The 15,286-nt window shown below is 35.3% G+C and overlaps 1 protein-coding gene across 1 annotated transcript in view; it reads right to left on the bottom strand.

Moving 5' to 3' along the window:
• Positions 1-1,845: 1,845 nt before the first annotated feature.
• The window catches only part of ATP8A1 (ATPase, aminophospholipid transporter (APLT), class I, type 8A, member 1), a 60,466-nt gene continuing 47,025 nt past the window's right edge, over positions 1,846-15,286 (bottom strand). Inside the window, exons 20-25 of the mRNA XM_008936087.1 lie at positions 13,143-13,212; positions 12,008-12,092; positions 8,210-8,349; positions 6,253-6,391; positions 4,233-4,297; positions 1,846-2,022 (exon numbers count right to left, since the gene is read on the bottom strand). Coding sequence (XP_008934335.1) covers positions 1,846-2,022; positions 4,233-4,297; positions 6,253-6,391; positions 8,210-8,349; positions 12,008-12,092; positions 13,143-13,212 — 676 coding nt within the window. The remainder of the gene's footprint in view (positions 2,023-4,232; positions 4,298-6,252; positions 6,392-8,209; positions 8,350-12,007; positions 12,093-13,142; positions 13,213-15,286) is intronic.

The raw sequence follows: 15,286 nt of genomic DNA, 5'->3' as shown, positions 1-15,286 counted from the left end.
CCCTGAGGGACTCCACTAGTCACAGTTTGCTTTTCCCTGTCTTTTTGTGAGGCAGAAAAATAGGTCCACTTTAAACACTGATTCTTCAGACGAATCTGCTTTATCACAGAATTATAAAACACCAGGCTGGAAGGGACCTCAACGATCACCTGGTCCAACCCTTCTTCCTGAGAAAACCAGTATAGGTAAGATGGCTCAGCACACTGTTCAGCTAAGACCTTAGTGGACATTACTAAACTCTACCTAAACACAAGAATCTTCCTCTTAGTTACCTTATTAATCAAAAGTAGGCAGTCTATGAAGGTGTATTTACAAAAGTTTTCACATTTGTGCCCACCATGTCTCTATCTTCAGGTAGTTAATAGGATGGGCAATAATGAGGCAGTAGGCAGTAAGCTTATGTAATTTATTGAAAGAAGACTTGAATTTGGTAGTAAGTGAGGCTGAATTCTGAGACTTATTTTGTTGTTGTACAAAATCCAAGCTGGCTTTTTCCACAGATTCTTTTTCTAAAGCAATTCTAGTCAGACATAGCATCCTATTTAAATATGGAATTAGACGTAACTTGAATACACAGACAACTCTAAAAATTTCAGTACTACATTACTTGTGAGAATTGGAGTTTGTGACACTTGTGTATTGAGAAAAAGCAAGTCACAGGGACTCTAGAAGAGCTTGAACACTTTGTTCCCAGGTTAACTTTTCCTGTTCTATTATAGGAAATAGCTTTTTCTACACCACTACAAAGGTCAAAATTGTGAAAAATACTCTTGAGAACATTACCTGGCTATCCTTGGTAATAGCTACCTCAGACACTGATGAAAATAACAATGATTTCCATAGTTCTGGAATGTTCCAATACCAATATCCTACTTGTGCTGCAAATGATCTTGTGAAGAAAAGTCCTCACTTTTGCTTTTGACAAATTAACCTTTTGGCCTAAACCAAATCCTTCAACATCAACAGGAGCAGTTCTTGTTTATCTAGCTACCAGCACCCAACTGCCCTTTTTGTTCAGCCATTCAGTTGTAGAAGAGGTGATGGTACTGCTCAGGAGATGCTTCCAGTTTTTTGTGCTTGAAGCCATAAAAATGCAAGAAGGTCCCAAATCATGTATGTTATCACTTGCATGGTCCCATGTTTTTCCTTTTTACTATAAATCTAGAAATATTAAGAGGCAAGCCAAACTGCTTTCATATTTTATATATTTAAAGAATGAAGGTATTTAATTTTCTTTGTGCTGGAGAAAGTTCTCTTGTTATGGTAAGCTTACAGCTCTAATAGCTGATGTTTACAGGAAAGGATTAAACATCAGATTGTACAAAAGAACCCTAAAATAATCCTGAGTAATAACAATAATAAAAAAGGTGTTTTCATCAGCTTTAGGAAGTAAAAATAATGCAGAGTAGTAACTTTTAACATTTTTGTGCACTTCTTATGCAATCTAATCCATGGCTTACAGAAAAATCAGATATAAAATCCTGCCTGTGGATGAAGCTCTACAAAGAATGCAGATGGGCTAAAACCTGCAGTTAACAGCAGTACCAACTGAAGGTTAAGATCAGTGTCCCAGTCTTGCCGAGACTGTCCTTGACAGATAACAAATTATTTGTCTAGGTATATGCAATCTGTACTACTTTGTTTGACATGTACATTCTTTAGCAGACTGCTCTACAGAATATTCTGCTTAAATGACTATTTCTTAAGTTCAGTTCCTAAAGTTTGGGTTTTTTATAAAAATATTTCATGTTTAGATAACATGGACGTATGTATTTTCTCTGAAATAAAATAGGTTTATTACTATTCATATGCCAAAAAAAATACTATAGTGAGAATAATGTAAACTTACCTGCAACAAATAACAGCTTTACATGACAAAGCCAAATCCAGAAAATACTGTCTCACTCCAAATGTCAAAGCATACTTCAGAGATTTACCATCAATGATGAGAGCAAAATCATTCTCCTTCCTTAAAGCATCACCAAGTGTACTGCAATGATGGCTAAGTGTCTCTCTTGTTCCCTATTGTACAAAAAAAGTATATTGTGTCCATTATTTTCAACGCCTACTACTCAAGTAAAAATTTTTTTTTGCTGTCATCAGAAACACTAACATTTCCCTTTTAGAGGAAATTACCTTCTGATTATGCTATCAAATAGACAGTATAAAATGGAAAAAGTATTTGCATCAGGTATACTACTAGAAATCGCAGCAGAAACAGTGTGTAGGATTGCTCTCACATTGTGCAAAAAGAAAAAAAAGAAGTTATGATGAAACTTCTAATGCTTTTCAAATGATTAACAGTTGCATAAATGTTTGCTAAAATCTATAATTTTTCTGCGTAGCTATGCGAAAGAAAATTCATACATATATAGATACCAGAAGAAACAATTTCTTTTCACTGTTATGTAAAATGGTCCTAAAAGTTGAGGAAAAAACGTAAAATAAACATTAGACAATAAGTACATGTGTTATAACTGATACAAATCTAGTATTACTGCTAGAGTTATTTTAAGATAAGACCACAACAACTATATGTTATATAAGAGATCATATTTTTTATTTTGACTTTCTAAGGATAGTTTTAATCACATTTACACAAGTCACTATTCTGTCATCTAGTACTGAGAATTCCAGATTATATTTACTAGAGAATACAGTCATCTGTATTTTTGCAGCAGGACTTCATAGCCTGCTTTGGAGAGGTCACAAATACCTAGTTACAGTACAGTTCTACCATATATTTTCATGAAGAAGAAAAAAACTGCTTGTTGCATTTCTTTGTTTTTTGAATGGGTTTCACAGAACTACAACAGACTCTTCTATTGTTTCCTGCTTTGCGGCCAGAAGAAAGAAGAATTTTAGAGGAGAAAGAAAGATGAAAACAGAACTTCTGCTTATGAAATACTGAATTTGGAAACCAGTTACATCTCATGATGAGGGCAACTCGGAAACAAAGTTAAGGGCTTGAAAGCCTTCCCTCTTTTTTCAGCAAACAATGATCACAATCTTTCTAAAGCTATCCAGTGAACTAAACTATGAAAAGGAAATTGTTTCTCTTCATTAGGAAGGTCAGAAGTTGGGTAAGAAGTTGCTTACTGTATCAACAGACTGGTTCAACAGCTTCTGCCTGCTCTGTGTTGGGATTTTATTTGAAATTTTATCATCAAAAAAATGTTGCTTAAAACAATTTATATTTGAAATATTATCATCATGATTAAATTCATACTAATGTTGAAAGTGTGTTACTCTGATTAAAACATTTTTTTAAAAGTACTTATTTTTTTAAAAAAAATATTAAGTATTTTAATTCATGTTATAACCTACTCTTAGAGGGTACCATTGATTCCTTCGGCTAAAGTACTATTCCCTCTTGCTGATTCTCATACTTTCACTTTTCTCTCCCTTTCTCTTCTCAAGTCCTGTGTTGAGCAACCTGACCACAAAGTAAAAGTTAGGAAACTTCATTTCAGGGTTTCTCCTGAAGCTTCTGGAGAGTGAGTTTTCCTCAATGAGGAAATTCTTACACTTCTATGTTCATTTAAGGCTCCCTTAAAGGGTGACAACAGGACTTTTTTTTTTTTTTCCCCTCTTCATGGGATTTTTCACTTAATATTTAATTTCTACCTTACTTAAAGAATCTCTTTTCTACAAGGCACTGTATATTAAATTTTTAATTCAACATGTAATTACAATTTCAGCTGTTCAACAACACAATAACAGTTTTTGGCAGATATTAAATATTCTGTACAAAAAAAAGCATTAGAAAGAAACTTTGGATTAGTTTGATTGGGCACTGCTGGGTTCTACCAGAGGCATGTGAAGCTCCTGGTTTCATGCCTGCATGGATGGAGTCATTTCATGACATGGAATTTATCTGCTCATCATTCTGAAGTTCCTTTGTGTGGTAGCTACACTGTGCTTTGGAAAGCTGTAGACTGTTTCTAGTTATTCAGTAACATTTTGTCAGAAAGACCATACAGTCTTCCAGGTATGCAATGCTACAATTAACTGATAAGATTATAAAAACAAAGAAAAGAAGCAATCCCCTAAACCAAAGAGGAACAATCCCCTGTCCCCTACCAGACAGTGACTGTAGCAGAATTTTCTGTGTTTGTCCAGAAAAACAGAAGCTCTAAATTGTTCTTCAGGCCACCTTCACCATGTCATCTGGATATTTTAAGCAGTAAAATAATGTGTCATTAACTAAAAACTTTTCAAGTTTTACTTACATCAAGAGAGCCTTCATTTATAACGATAAGTCCCATATTCTTTCTCAGAAGTTTACAGGAGTGACCTGTTAAAAACAATTTTGTTTTCAAAAATTTGTTCCACGAGATCCATTACAATATAACAAAACTTTTTTTTTTTTTTTTTTCCTGTAAGAGGACTATAAAAATAAGACTCCCCCAGCTGAAATCAATAGTAAAAAAAAATTATACTGCATTCTATAAAAATTAGACATACAGGGACTAAGTCAGAAAGGAACAGAATTCTCCTTATTGCAACTTGTGACTGTTGTGCCTTGTTCAGAGATGCTCAGCAGAAGGACAAGAAACATCTTCAAAAGGAGTTAGAGAAAACAGTGAACAGATGTCCCTTAGCCATGCAAATGTTTGGAATGCAATGTGTATTTCATACAGAATTTGCATGTACATATGTTCCCATTCTTTTCTTTTATTCTTTGATGCTTTAAAGTATGCTGTTACTAATGACGTAGTCTGCCAAGACAAATATACATATATCACCATTCCTAGTAAAGTGACAATACTAGGGTTAAGTGTGTTGCCTCAAACCTAAAGGTACTAATGAAAATAACCTTAGATCAACTGTATCATGTGCATATAAAAAGTTCTTTAAGATTAAAAATAATAATTTAAAGCATTATTTAAAGTAATGATGTATTTTTCTCATATGGGTACTTTTATTACTATATTGATGACTACAATTATTTTTTAGTATATTATTATTTTATTATATATTTATTACTGTTATACTATATTTATTACTATAACATTACAAAATGATGATTTATTTTGGTCACGTATCTAGGCTACTGCAGAAGTGCTGATATGCGCACATGCAAAGAACATTAAATTTTAAATGCAGCTTTCATGGATTACTACTTAAAAACACAGATTTATTGCTGTTTAAATTAGTTAATTCATTTTTTTTCCCCCATCTTTATTACAAAAGGAAAGAATAAAAGGAAGCCTCTGATAGACAGTAAAGTTTATAGTTCTTTAATGCAGAATCTATATCGCATCTGTCTGGGGGCTGCCCTGACCCCAAACCCCGGCACTTGCTTTAGTTAAGATTATGGTCCCTACCAGCTTTCTTGGAAAGGAGGCAAAAATACAGAAAGGAAACTGAGAATACTTACATTTTCATAATATTATTTTCTTAATATTATTCCCTCTCACTTTGGTTCTCAAAACCAAAACCAATGTATTCTTTTTAACTCATTTTAGATGCTACAAAAAATGCTTTTATTTTTCACCTCCTCTCTCCTCCTCCTCTGCTCTGCACTGGTGAGGCTACATCTGGAGCACTGTGTCTAGTTCTGGGCTCCCCAGTTCAGGAGACATTGGAGTAAGTCCAATGGAGGGCCACAATGAAAATTACAGGACTGGAACATCTCTCTTACAAGGAGAGGCTGAGGGACTTGGGTCTGTTTAGCCTGGAGAAGAGAAGGCTGAGCGGGCATCTTATCAATGCTTATCAATATCTAAAGAGTGGGGGTTAAGAGGATGGAGCCACTTCCTTCTCAGTGGTGCCCAGTTATAGGGCAAGGGGAAATGAGCACAAACGGGAACACAGGAAGTTCCACTAAACATCAGGAAAAACTTCTTTACTGTGAGGGTGACAGAGCACTGGAACAGGCTGCCCAGACAGGTTGTGGAGTCTCCTCTGGAGACTTTCAAAACCCACCTGGATGCATTCCTCTGCAACCTTCTCTAGGTGAACCTGCTTTGGCAAGGGGGTTGGACTCAGTGATCTTCAGAGGTCCCTTCCAACCCCTACCATTCTGTGATAACAAATTTTTCTTGCTGTTACTGTTAACAGAAGAATTCACCATTTCCTCACTCTCCCTCTAGTAACTAAAAAATGAGTTAACACTTAAATTCTGGAACGCAATATAATACTATTTTTTAACAAGACATCGTTCTGTTCTGAAAGCAATTTTACTTTAGCAATTTCTATAACTTCTAGATCTGTAACAAAACCAACAAAAAAATGCAAACATAATACCGATATTAATGGCAGTCTCTTGCTTGTCCCCAGTAAGTATCCAAATTTTTATGTCTGCTTTCATGAGTGTCTCTATGGTTTCAGGCACTTTGTCTTGTAGTTTATCTTCAATTGCTGTTGCTCCAAGCAGCTGAAGATTCTGCAAACGTAAAATATTCAGCACATGCACTTTTTTCAGTTTAAATTCAGCTGTAATCTTTCAATTTCTTCTGCTTAACCTTCCATATTTACAATAAGATTAATGGTCTCTAAATTAATCAATCACATTTGGCATCAACTAATGAAGATCATCCAGTTTATTCCTATGAGCTTTAAGTTAAATATCTATGAGGCTTGACAAACTGCACAGTATGATCACTAGAACTTCACCAAATTATTCACAAGCTCATTAGCTTGTAGAGCAACAGCTACTTTTTCCTGAGGGGCACCTCTCTGATTTGAAGACTTAAGGAGTGCTATTATTATGTCTTCTCTCATCTGTAATTATTTCTCTTCACCTTGTAAAAAAAATACCTGTAATTAATCTTAATCTTAAAGCTATAATTGATCATGCCTAGTTTTTACCTCCCATGCAGCAAACCTATCAAATTTTTGTGATTACAGCTATTTTTATACTGCCTATTTCTATACTTTTAAAACTAGCTAAAATCCTGTTAATGACACGATCATAAACCTAACAGTGTGCAATCCTGGCTGCTGCATGGTTTGCATACTACATGCTGAGAAAGTGTTTGTGCAGCTAATACAAAACCAAAGTTGTATGGTTTTAAGACTGTCTTGTCCATGCCTGGATCAACTGCTCACCTATGCAAACTGGAAGTCCCACAAGTGACCGAAGCTATACACCCTCACTCTTTTTGAGGCTCTGAACTTTTAAGTAGTTACATCAATGTAATCTCTCTTATCCTTTCCAAGGAAAAAAAAAAAAACGAGCCCCCCTCAAAAGCCAGGTATCAAAACTGGAAGCAATACCAGCCTCATGAGCTCCTTTTGCTTACACATTGAAGAGTCATCAGAGCCTTTTTCTGTTGAGGCAGTGAAGTCCAACCACATGCAGTAGCAGTATTGCCAGAAATTCCAGGGAAGTGATTATGTCTCTGCCCTTTGTGAGGCTGTGTCTGGGTATTACCTCCCTTTCTGGGCCTTCTGTATCAGACGTTGACAAGATAGAGCAAGTCCAGCAGAGGGGGAACAAAACCAGCTTGGGGCTTGGAGCACACTGTATTAATAGTGCCTCAGGAAGCTGGTGAGTTTAACAAGGGGAAAAAAATAAGTGTAAGGGAGGGATTCCACAGCTGCCTTCTGCTAACAGAGGGCTTGCAGAGTAGCCATCTTCCTCCAAGAGATGAATGGTGAAAGGGCAAGAGGCAATAGTCACATTCTGCAGCAGTAGAAATTTCAATTCAGGAAAATGAGAAAAAGAATATCTGAGCACTAAATAAACCCCTGCTTACTGCAGCTAGGAAAACTACCTCCTTACAGATAGTCAAAATTTCATGAAAGTGCTTGGCAAGCAAAATCAGCCCTCCTTTGATTTGTGTCTAGATGGCCTCCAGAAGTCCCTTCCAACCTTATATACTCTATGGTTCTAAGATCATTACACAATGAGCAGATGTTGTTTGCCTATTATTAAACTTTTTTACACAACAGAGCAACACTGCAAAAAACCTTGCCACTATTTCAAATGAAAAATCAACACTTTCTGACAAGGTAGCCCCTTGCTGCAAAAACTTTGTCAAATTAATCTTTCCTTCATTTTGCTTATCTACACTGCAAGGAGTACATGACACAGCTGTCAGTATATTGCTAGCTTTTCTTTTGTCTAAGCATTATTTCTTGTTAATGATTCAGATTTCATGATACAAAAAGGGCAGACATTAATTAAAAAACCATAACAAAACCATTATCACTCTCCTTACCCTCCCCCCCCAAAAAAAACCCAGAAAACGACACATACTTTTTCAATTAGTTCATAGCTCTCCTCAAGTTTGAGTGCTCTGTTTTGTATAGCCGTAGAAGCACGGTGATAGACATTTAACCACTCTTCATAATCGCTTTCTGAAATCTCAGCCACAGCAAAACACAGAGTTCTTAGGCCTAAAGAGAAAGCAGATACTATGATTCAGTATTTTTTACTCCCTTCCTTGATATGCCTGCCATGAGTAACTACTTCAAGTTGAATTTATTCTGTATTTTATGGAGGCTTATGCTTGATTTTCAACTTACTGCTGCATGCCTTAAAAAACTTTTAAAAAAATATATATAAAATATAAAAAACCCATGATATAAATAGAAATTTATTCAACAGAGTAAGTCTTTATTACATTAGCTGAATGTAATACAGGTGATGCACCTTAAGGGAAAAATAATAATGAAATCTTACACAAGATTTATTTATATTAAACTGTAAACAAAACATGAAGCAATCCCAGATTGCAACTGCTAAACAGGTATACACATTAGATTTTTAGAAACATTATGACTGTAAGATTGAATTATATTTCTGAACAAAACATTTATAAACTTTGTTTTCCACCATAGCAACATTTAAGAATAACAGCATGTTACAGCTACCCTCTTCTCCACCTCTCCTCAATATCCTCGGGAAATTCTTAGCTGAAGCTTGAAATTTACCACCTAGAAGACAGCTTCGAATCAGCTCAGATTTAATTTTCACATCAAATTGTTAAAATAAAATCTTTGTGTACAGGCATCATCTGGAGATTTTACTTAACAATCTTTGAATTGGTTATACTTAAAAGAAATTTTTTTCCTTCAGTGGAAAGCTGAATTAAGCACTATAGTGAGAATCTGAGATTGTAAGATTAAAAGAAACATCTATTTTTTTGACAACACGTATTTACATTCAATTTAAATAGCCAGCTGTGAACATCCTAACAGTTCATTTTCACACATTATGAGATCCTTAGCCTTCCAAAGCATGAAATTGGCATAACCCTTTTTATACTGAGAAGAGCATTGCTTTAGCCAAAAGTCTTATGAAGCCAGAATTTGCAGGCAGGTAGATTTAAGAGGGGGATAGACAGGACTAATGTAGTTATTGCCTTTGATCATTTGCCCAGTCTACGAGACGAACAGCATCATACCCAGGGATGGCTAAATGCAATCTTTATCTGTTCACAGGTTTCTACTGTCTACAGCTGAGCACCAGCTACAATTCTGAAATGATCAAGAGGCTGGGCATGAAATAATTCATACATGTCTTAGATATTAAATTGCCATCTTACATCTTCAGAATGAAAAACATATGTAACTCCAGTATCTTGACTACTGAACCCCATTAAGAACACAGCATCTCACTGTCTAGACCTAAAGAATAAACTTAAGGCTGAAAAATAACCAGATTTTTTTTTCTCTGTATAGTAAGGATAAGCTACCAAGGTCCAAAGCAATGAATATGAGGTGAAAGGGAGGAAAGGAATTTATGACTGACTAATAACAATACTATTCCCACAATACTTTCAAAATATTTTATGCATGTGACAAAATGAAAGAAGAAATCAGTTTGTGCAGAATATCAGCAAACAAGTTTTTCAAGGCATTTGCTTTTTCAATCAGACTATTTTTTTTCCTATTTTTAATTTTAAAAAAAGATCCTTTTTACTCTGATTTAAAACATTCTTCCAAATGAAAAGTGGAAAATAAAATATCACTAAGTCTGCTTCTTAAGAGACTGGAACAATAACACAGGAAAATTATACACTTCTTCTGTTTATCCAAGTAGGCATTAGCACTCAAGCTTAATAAATGCTTAAATATAAATGCCAGCCATGCTAACCACTTCATCTTTGAACAACACACCAAGAGCATGCAGCAAATGCCAAGGACATACTGTACTCTCACATGAAAGGATACACATGAGAAACTGCAGCGTCATCGGCTGCAATTTAAATCTGATGCAAAAATAAATACTGATTTCTTTAATCTATTCCAGAGACGTACTTAAATTTTTTTTTTTTTTTAATATTGAATTTTATGCTTTTGGAAGGTTAGCAATTCACTCTTTTCAACAGTAAATCTTTCAACTGTTAAAAACAAGGGTACAGAAAGTACTTGAATAAACATCTTAACACTAATAGGTATGTACAGTGGTTTTAAAAACGAGTGGAATTTTTCATTTTATGTTGACTCCTTCAGTCCAACCTGACTGCAAAGGAAAAAATGGTATCGGGTGTACCATTGATTTAATGAGAACAGTAATTAAGAATTAGATTGAAGTTTTCATAACAGTTCACACAGGATAGCAGTTACTGATCTATTTTTACCTTTTCTGTAACCAAATATATAGCCTTATGACCCTAAATAACTTCACATTTAACTAACTTTTCCTTTACTGACCCCAGTTAGGCTTTTATAAAACCCCAAACTGGCCAATCAGCTCACAGAACTAGATTCGTGAGCTCAAAGGATGTATCTGAGGCTTCATGTTGTACTATTAGTCCAACTTGTTTGTTTTCAGTTCTGCTTTCAAATTTATTGTATAATTTATTATAACTTTGATACTCTTAAGATTATTTAAGGCTAACCAAATGTTTCCTGCAGAGCTCCTGATATGGAAAATTACCAAAATAAACAGATTTGTGGCTTGCTTCTGCTATCATGTGCAGAAAATCAAGAGACTGAGGGTGCTGAGAATGACACTAACAAAAATTCTGTTATAAATTAAAAAAACCCCAGAGACGTCATAGGTATCACAGAGAGAAAAAGGACCTTTCCTGATACAAGAAGATTCAGTTAGGTATCAGTTATCAAAATGTAAAGATTGTACTTTAAAAGGAAAGTAATAAAGTTTGCTTTCCAGTATAAGCTTATTTCTTGAGATACGTTAAAAGTAATTTTAACTTCTAGTAACAGCGTATTAGAAGAACAAAGAGGTAAATAAATTGCCATTCAGTTTATCATAACTATTGTAATTCTGCTTCCAACTACTCTCTCCCAACTCAGTGACAAATTAAAACACTACAGTACTTCACAGTAAAAATCTAGAATCCTTTACTAATACCAGAAAGGGGGCATGGCATGGAAGATCTAGGAACTAAGCTAGACCTTGCATGAAAGAAGAAAGCTTTCTACAGTCTGCTTTCCTGCTCACACCTATACTGTGGAATCCACTGTTAAGAAATAACTGGCTGTTTCTATCAATTGTCTTAATTTCACAGTCTTTTACATTTTTCTTATTATTCCTTCTGCTGATGGTTCCCCACCTTCAGCAACTGTGTAAGAGTGATTGTTAAAACAGCAGAGATACCAGAAGACACCATCTAGAAATCTAGTGCTGACAATTCCCCTTATTGTGACTGGTGACAGAAATAATACAGTAAAAACCTACCTAAAAAGTACTACGCTTATCATTTCCAACCATCCTTACTTCAGCTGCTTCCTCCTGTGAGGAAGAATCCTTACAACATTTGTTGTGTGGGGGATGTGGAAGCGATCATCAGAAATGTATCTTCACAGAAACCAGCAATGTGCAATGTGTTTGCTCTCTGGAAAAATAAATTTTGTTTACAAGACTCCACTGTGTATTGTGTGGTTTTTCTGTGTATTTTTTGTTTCTTAAGCATGAACTTATGACTGGAACTTCTCAGGAAGAGGAAGAACTTTTTTAGGAGGCATTACTAAAATATAACTTCCAAACAATGTGAACAAAACATGACAGCAACATGAAACAGCAAAGCAGAGAAGTTGAGCAGTAACTTAATTTCACATTTTTATATTGAATAATATCACCCACCTTCTGTAGCAAACTGCTCTAGATGTTTTAAGGTGATTTCTTTGTATTTTGAACTTTCAGCAAGGCGGTCATAAATTACAGTATCCTACAAAACAAATAAAATTAACTCAGAATAATTTAATAGAAAAATGAGGGGGTTTTGTGTAGACAATACAAATCCTGTAGGAAGATGACAGAAAAATATGCAGCACTGTATTAATTTGTTTCAGCATGAAAACCTAATAGAAGTAATTTTACTTCAGATGAAAGAAAAAAGGATATTGCAAATCCTCAGATTCTCTAAATTTACAAATTCTGCTGTTATGCAGTTTTTCTCTTCTATACTTTTTGCTGTTATTTCCCTTCATTTTGAAGAGTCCTGCATCTTCCTTTGGCTTGCCATGTGAATTTTTTTTGATCTCCTAAAAGGCTATATTCCTCTTAAATATTAAACCTACAAGGTAAATATAGCGTTTCATAACTGCCATTCTCAGGTTTTTGTATCCAGCTTGATATACAGAATATTAACAACAGCTTCTTCTCTCCACTTGAGAAGATACAGAATAGACATTTATATTCAACCAACTTCATTTTTTTAAACCATTCAGAAACTGGATTTGCAGACTCTTCCCCCTCAATCTTGACTTAAGATACAGAACAAGAATTAATGAGCAACTCTGCCACTCCTAGATATGTTATGATTAAAATACCTTCCCACAGATCCTGTTTTCAGGAAAATTTACTTCTAGCATAACATGGTTAAAATTTCCATCTTGTCACTTATGCTAGACTACTGTTTCTACCTACTGATTCATGCTCAACTACTCCAGCAAGTAACTAATAGATTAAACCATACATGCATCCATTTTCTTGGAGTACAGATGGAAGCAAGTAACAGGAAGCATAAGGGTATTAGTCCACTACAAAGAACAGGATGAACAGGTCTGTCATCCCTTCACAGGCAGTTAGCAAAAGAAGACATTAACTAGTTCATCACATTAAAGAGCTACGTAGTAAAATGCCGTACATTGAAAAATGTATCAACATTCCTTCCCCCACATCTTCAATGCTTTGACCGCAGTTATAACAACCTCTTGCTTTGTACTTGTATTGGTAGCACACATTCTTTGATACAGTGAAAACAGAAAAAACTCACAGCTCCTTTGCAGTAGAGTCTTAACTTTCCTGATGGTGTGCGAACTATCACTGACATTCTCTTCCTAGTGCTGAAAGAGAAATAAATGTCTCATAAGGTGATCTGTAAATATAAACATTTACCAAAATTTTACCCAAGAATATCAACATATATATCTTACGTAAGACAAAGGAAAAGAAGGGCTACCTATTTTGAATTATGTTCTCAGATGACTGGAATGGAAAAACAGTTGTACTGTCTAATAATTAGAGTGGATACTGCTTTTCTGTGCATACTTCTGTAGGCATTTTTCCTTACAAAAACAAATCTGAGAATCTTCGCCTTCATCTGTATACTGATCACAAAACAACTTAAAGTACAAAGCACTGTGACCAATATCATAAAGATGTAGAACATCATGGACCATTTCAGCTTCTTTTTTCTTCCTAGCCAGTCTCTCATACACTGTATTTTGCTGCAATCCTATTGCTGACATCTCAGACTTCCACTCGTGACACGAATTTTTAAGCATGCTAAGAATTAGAAAGGAGCTCGCGTCATTTTAACTATTCTCTGGCTTTCAGTCATTAATAAGACCCAAGTATTTTTCTTTTTGTCCTCATGACTGAGGTAGAAGACTGAGGTAGAAACTGGAGGTAGAAGACTGCCACTCGCTGCTTTGTGTTTTTCCTTCAAGGTCTTCAATAAAATACACAAAATAGATGGAAGCAAATGATCCTTTTACTATTTCAGCTCCAGATGTAATGTATCCCCTCTACACATCATCAAATAGCATTATTGTATGAATGGTTCCTGAAGTTCAGACTGCCATGGAAAACATCCTGTAACTGGAATGTATGGACAGAGGTGGAGGAAAGAATTTTATAATTAATGGTGAAGTAACTGAAAAATAACTTCAAGAAGATATTTTCTTATTCCACCTGTGCATGCACTTCATTTCAAGTACAGACATCTGAACAGCAATATTAAATTACATTTTTACTGTGAATATTATGCAAGAAAGCATAAAAAGGCATTAACTACTGCAACTCTTTCTTCGTTTCATCTCTACCTCAAAAAAATCTCAGATAAGCAGAATTCCAAAAACCCTTATACAGTGCTTAGTTGGAGATATGCTTAGACAACAGTGGAGAAATTCAAATCACTTGAACTGCAGTTAAGTTGCCTAAAATAAAAGCAAGTCTCAGATCCACTTTGATTCCTGGAAAGGTTATCTAGTCTACTACTATTTAAATGCATTACACTCTCCTCCACAGTTCCTCAACTGAATCTTCCTGCAATATAGTCATTTAGGGTTTGTATAAACAGTAATTTGATATATAGGCCCCTGACAGGTAGAAACTCAGCAGATTTGTACTTGTCTTGCAATACTAGAAGATTGCAATCCTGAACTTCTGCATACAGCGGCTGATCAATCTACTAACCAATTTTTCCTGTAGCATCAGAAATTTTAGCTATGAAGACAGATACTCAATCTTGACTGACATACATTTTCTTAGTAAAACTGCAATAAAACTAATGAGGACTTACTGTCAAAGACTTCTAACTTTTTACGAGCCTTTTCATTGCAGTGACAGTTTTATTTTGTTTTCCTTATTAAATACAGAAAACCACAATATTGCACTACTAGATATAACTGTCAGCGTGAGACCATTTTTTTGGTTTTGTTTTTTTCACCACAGACATGATGCAAACAGCCATAAAGGTGACCTAGTTATAAGGGGCAAAATACTGAACAGAAGACATCTGCTGAAAGATGTCTGGCTGAGGGAACTGCGGCTATTTAGCCTGAAGGAGGCTGAAGGGAGATCCTATCACTCTCTACAACTACCTGAAAGGAGGCTGTAGCAAGGTGGGTGTTGGTCTCTTCTCCCATGTAGCAAGGGATAGGACAAGAGAGAATTGTCTCAAGTTGGATCCCGGGAAGTTTAGGTTAGATATTATGAAAAATTTATTCACAGAAAGGGTTGTAAAGCACTGGAACAGGCTGCCCAGGGAAGTGGTGGAGTCACCAGTCCTGGAACTATTCAGAAGATATGCAGATGTGGTGCTTAGGGATATGGTTTTATGGCTTGGCAGTGCTGGGTTCATGACTGGTGCTGATGATCTTGAAGGTCTCTTCCAATCAGAACGATTCTATGATT

The sequence above is a fragment of the Merops nubicus genome, unplaced genomic scaffold (genome assembly GCF_000691845.1).
Source record: "Merops nubicus isolate BGI_N331 unplaced genomic scaffold, ASM69184v1 scaffold8522, whole genome shotgun sequence".
NCBI classification, from domain to species: domain Eukaryota; kingdom Metazoa; phylum Chordata; class Aves; order Coraciiformes; family Meropidae; genus Merops; species Merops nubicus.
This window is presented reverse-complemented; position numbering and strand designations above follow the sequence as displayed.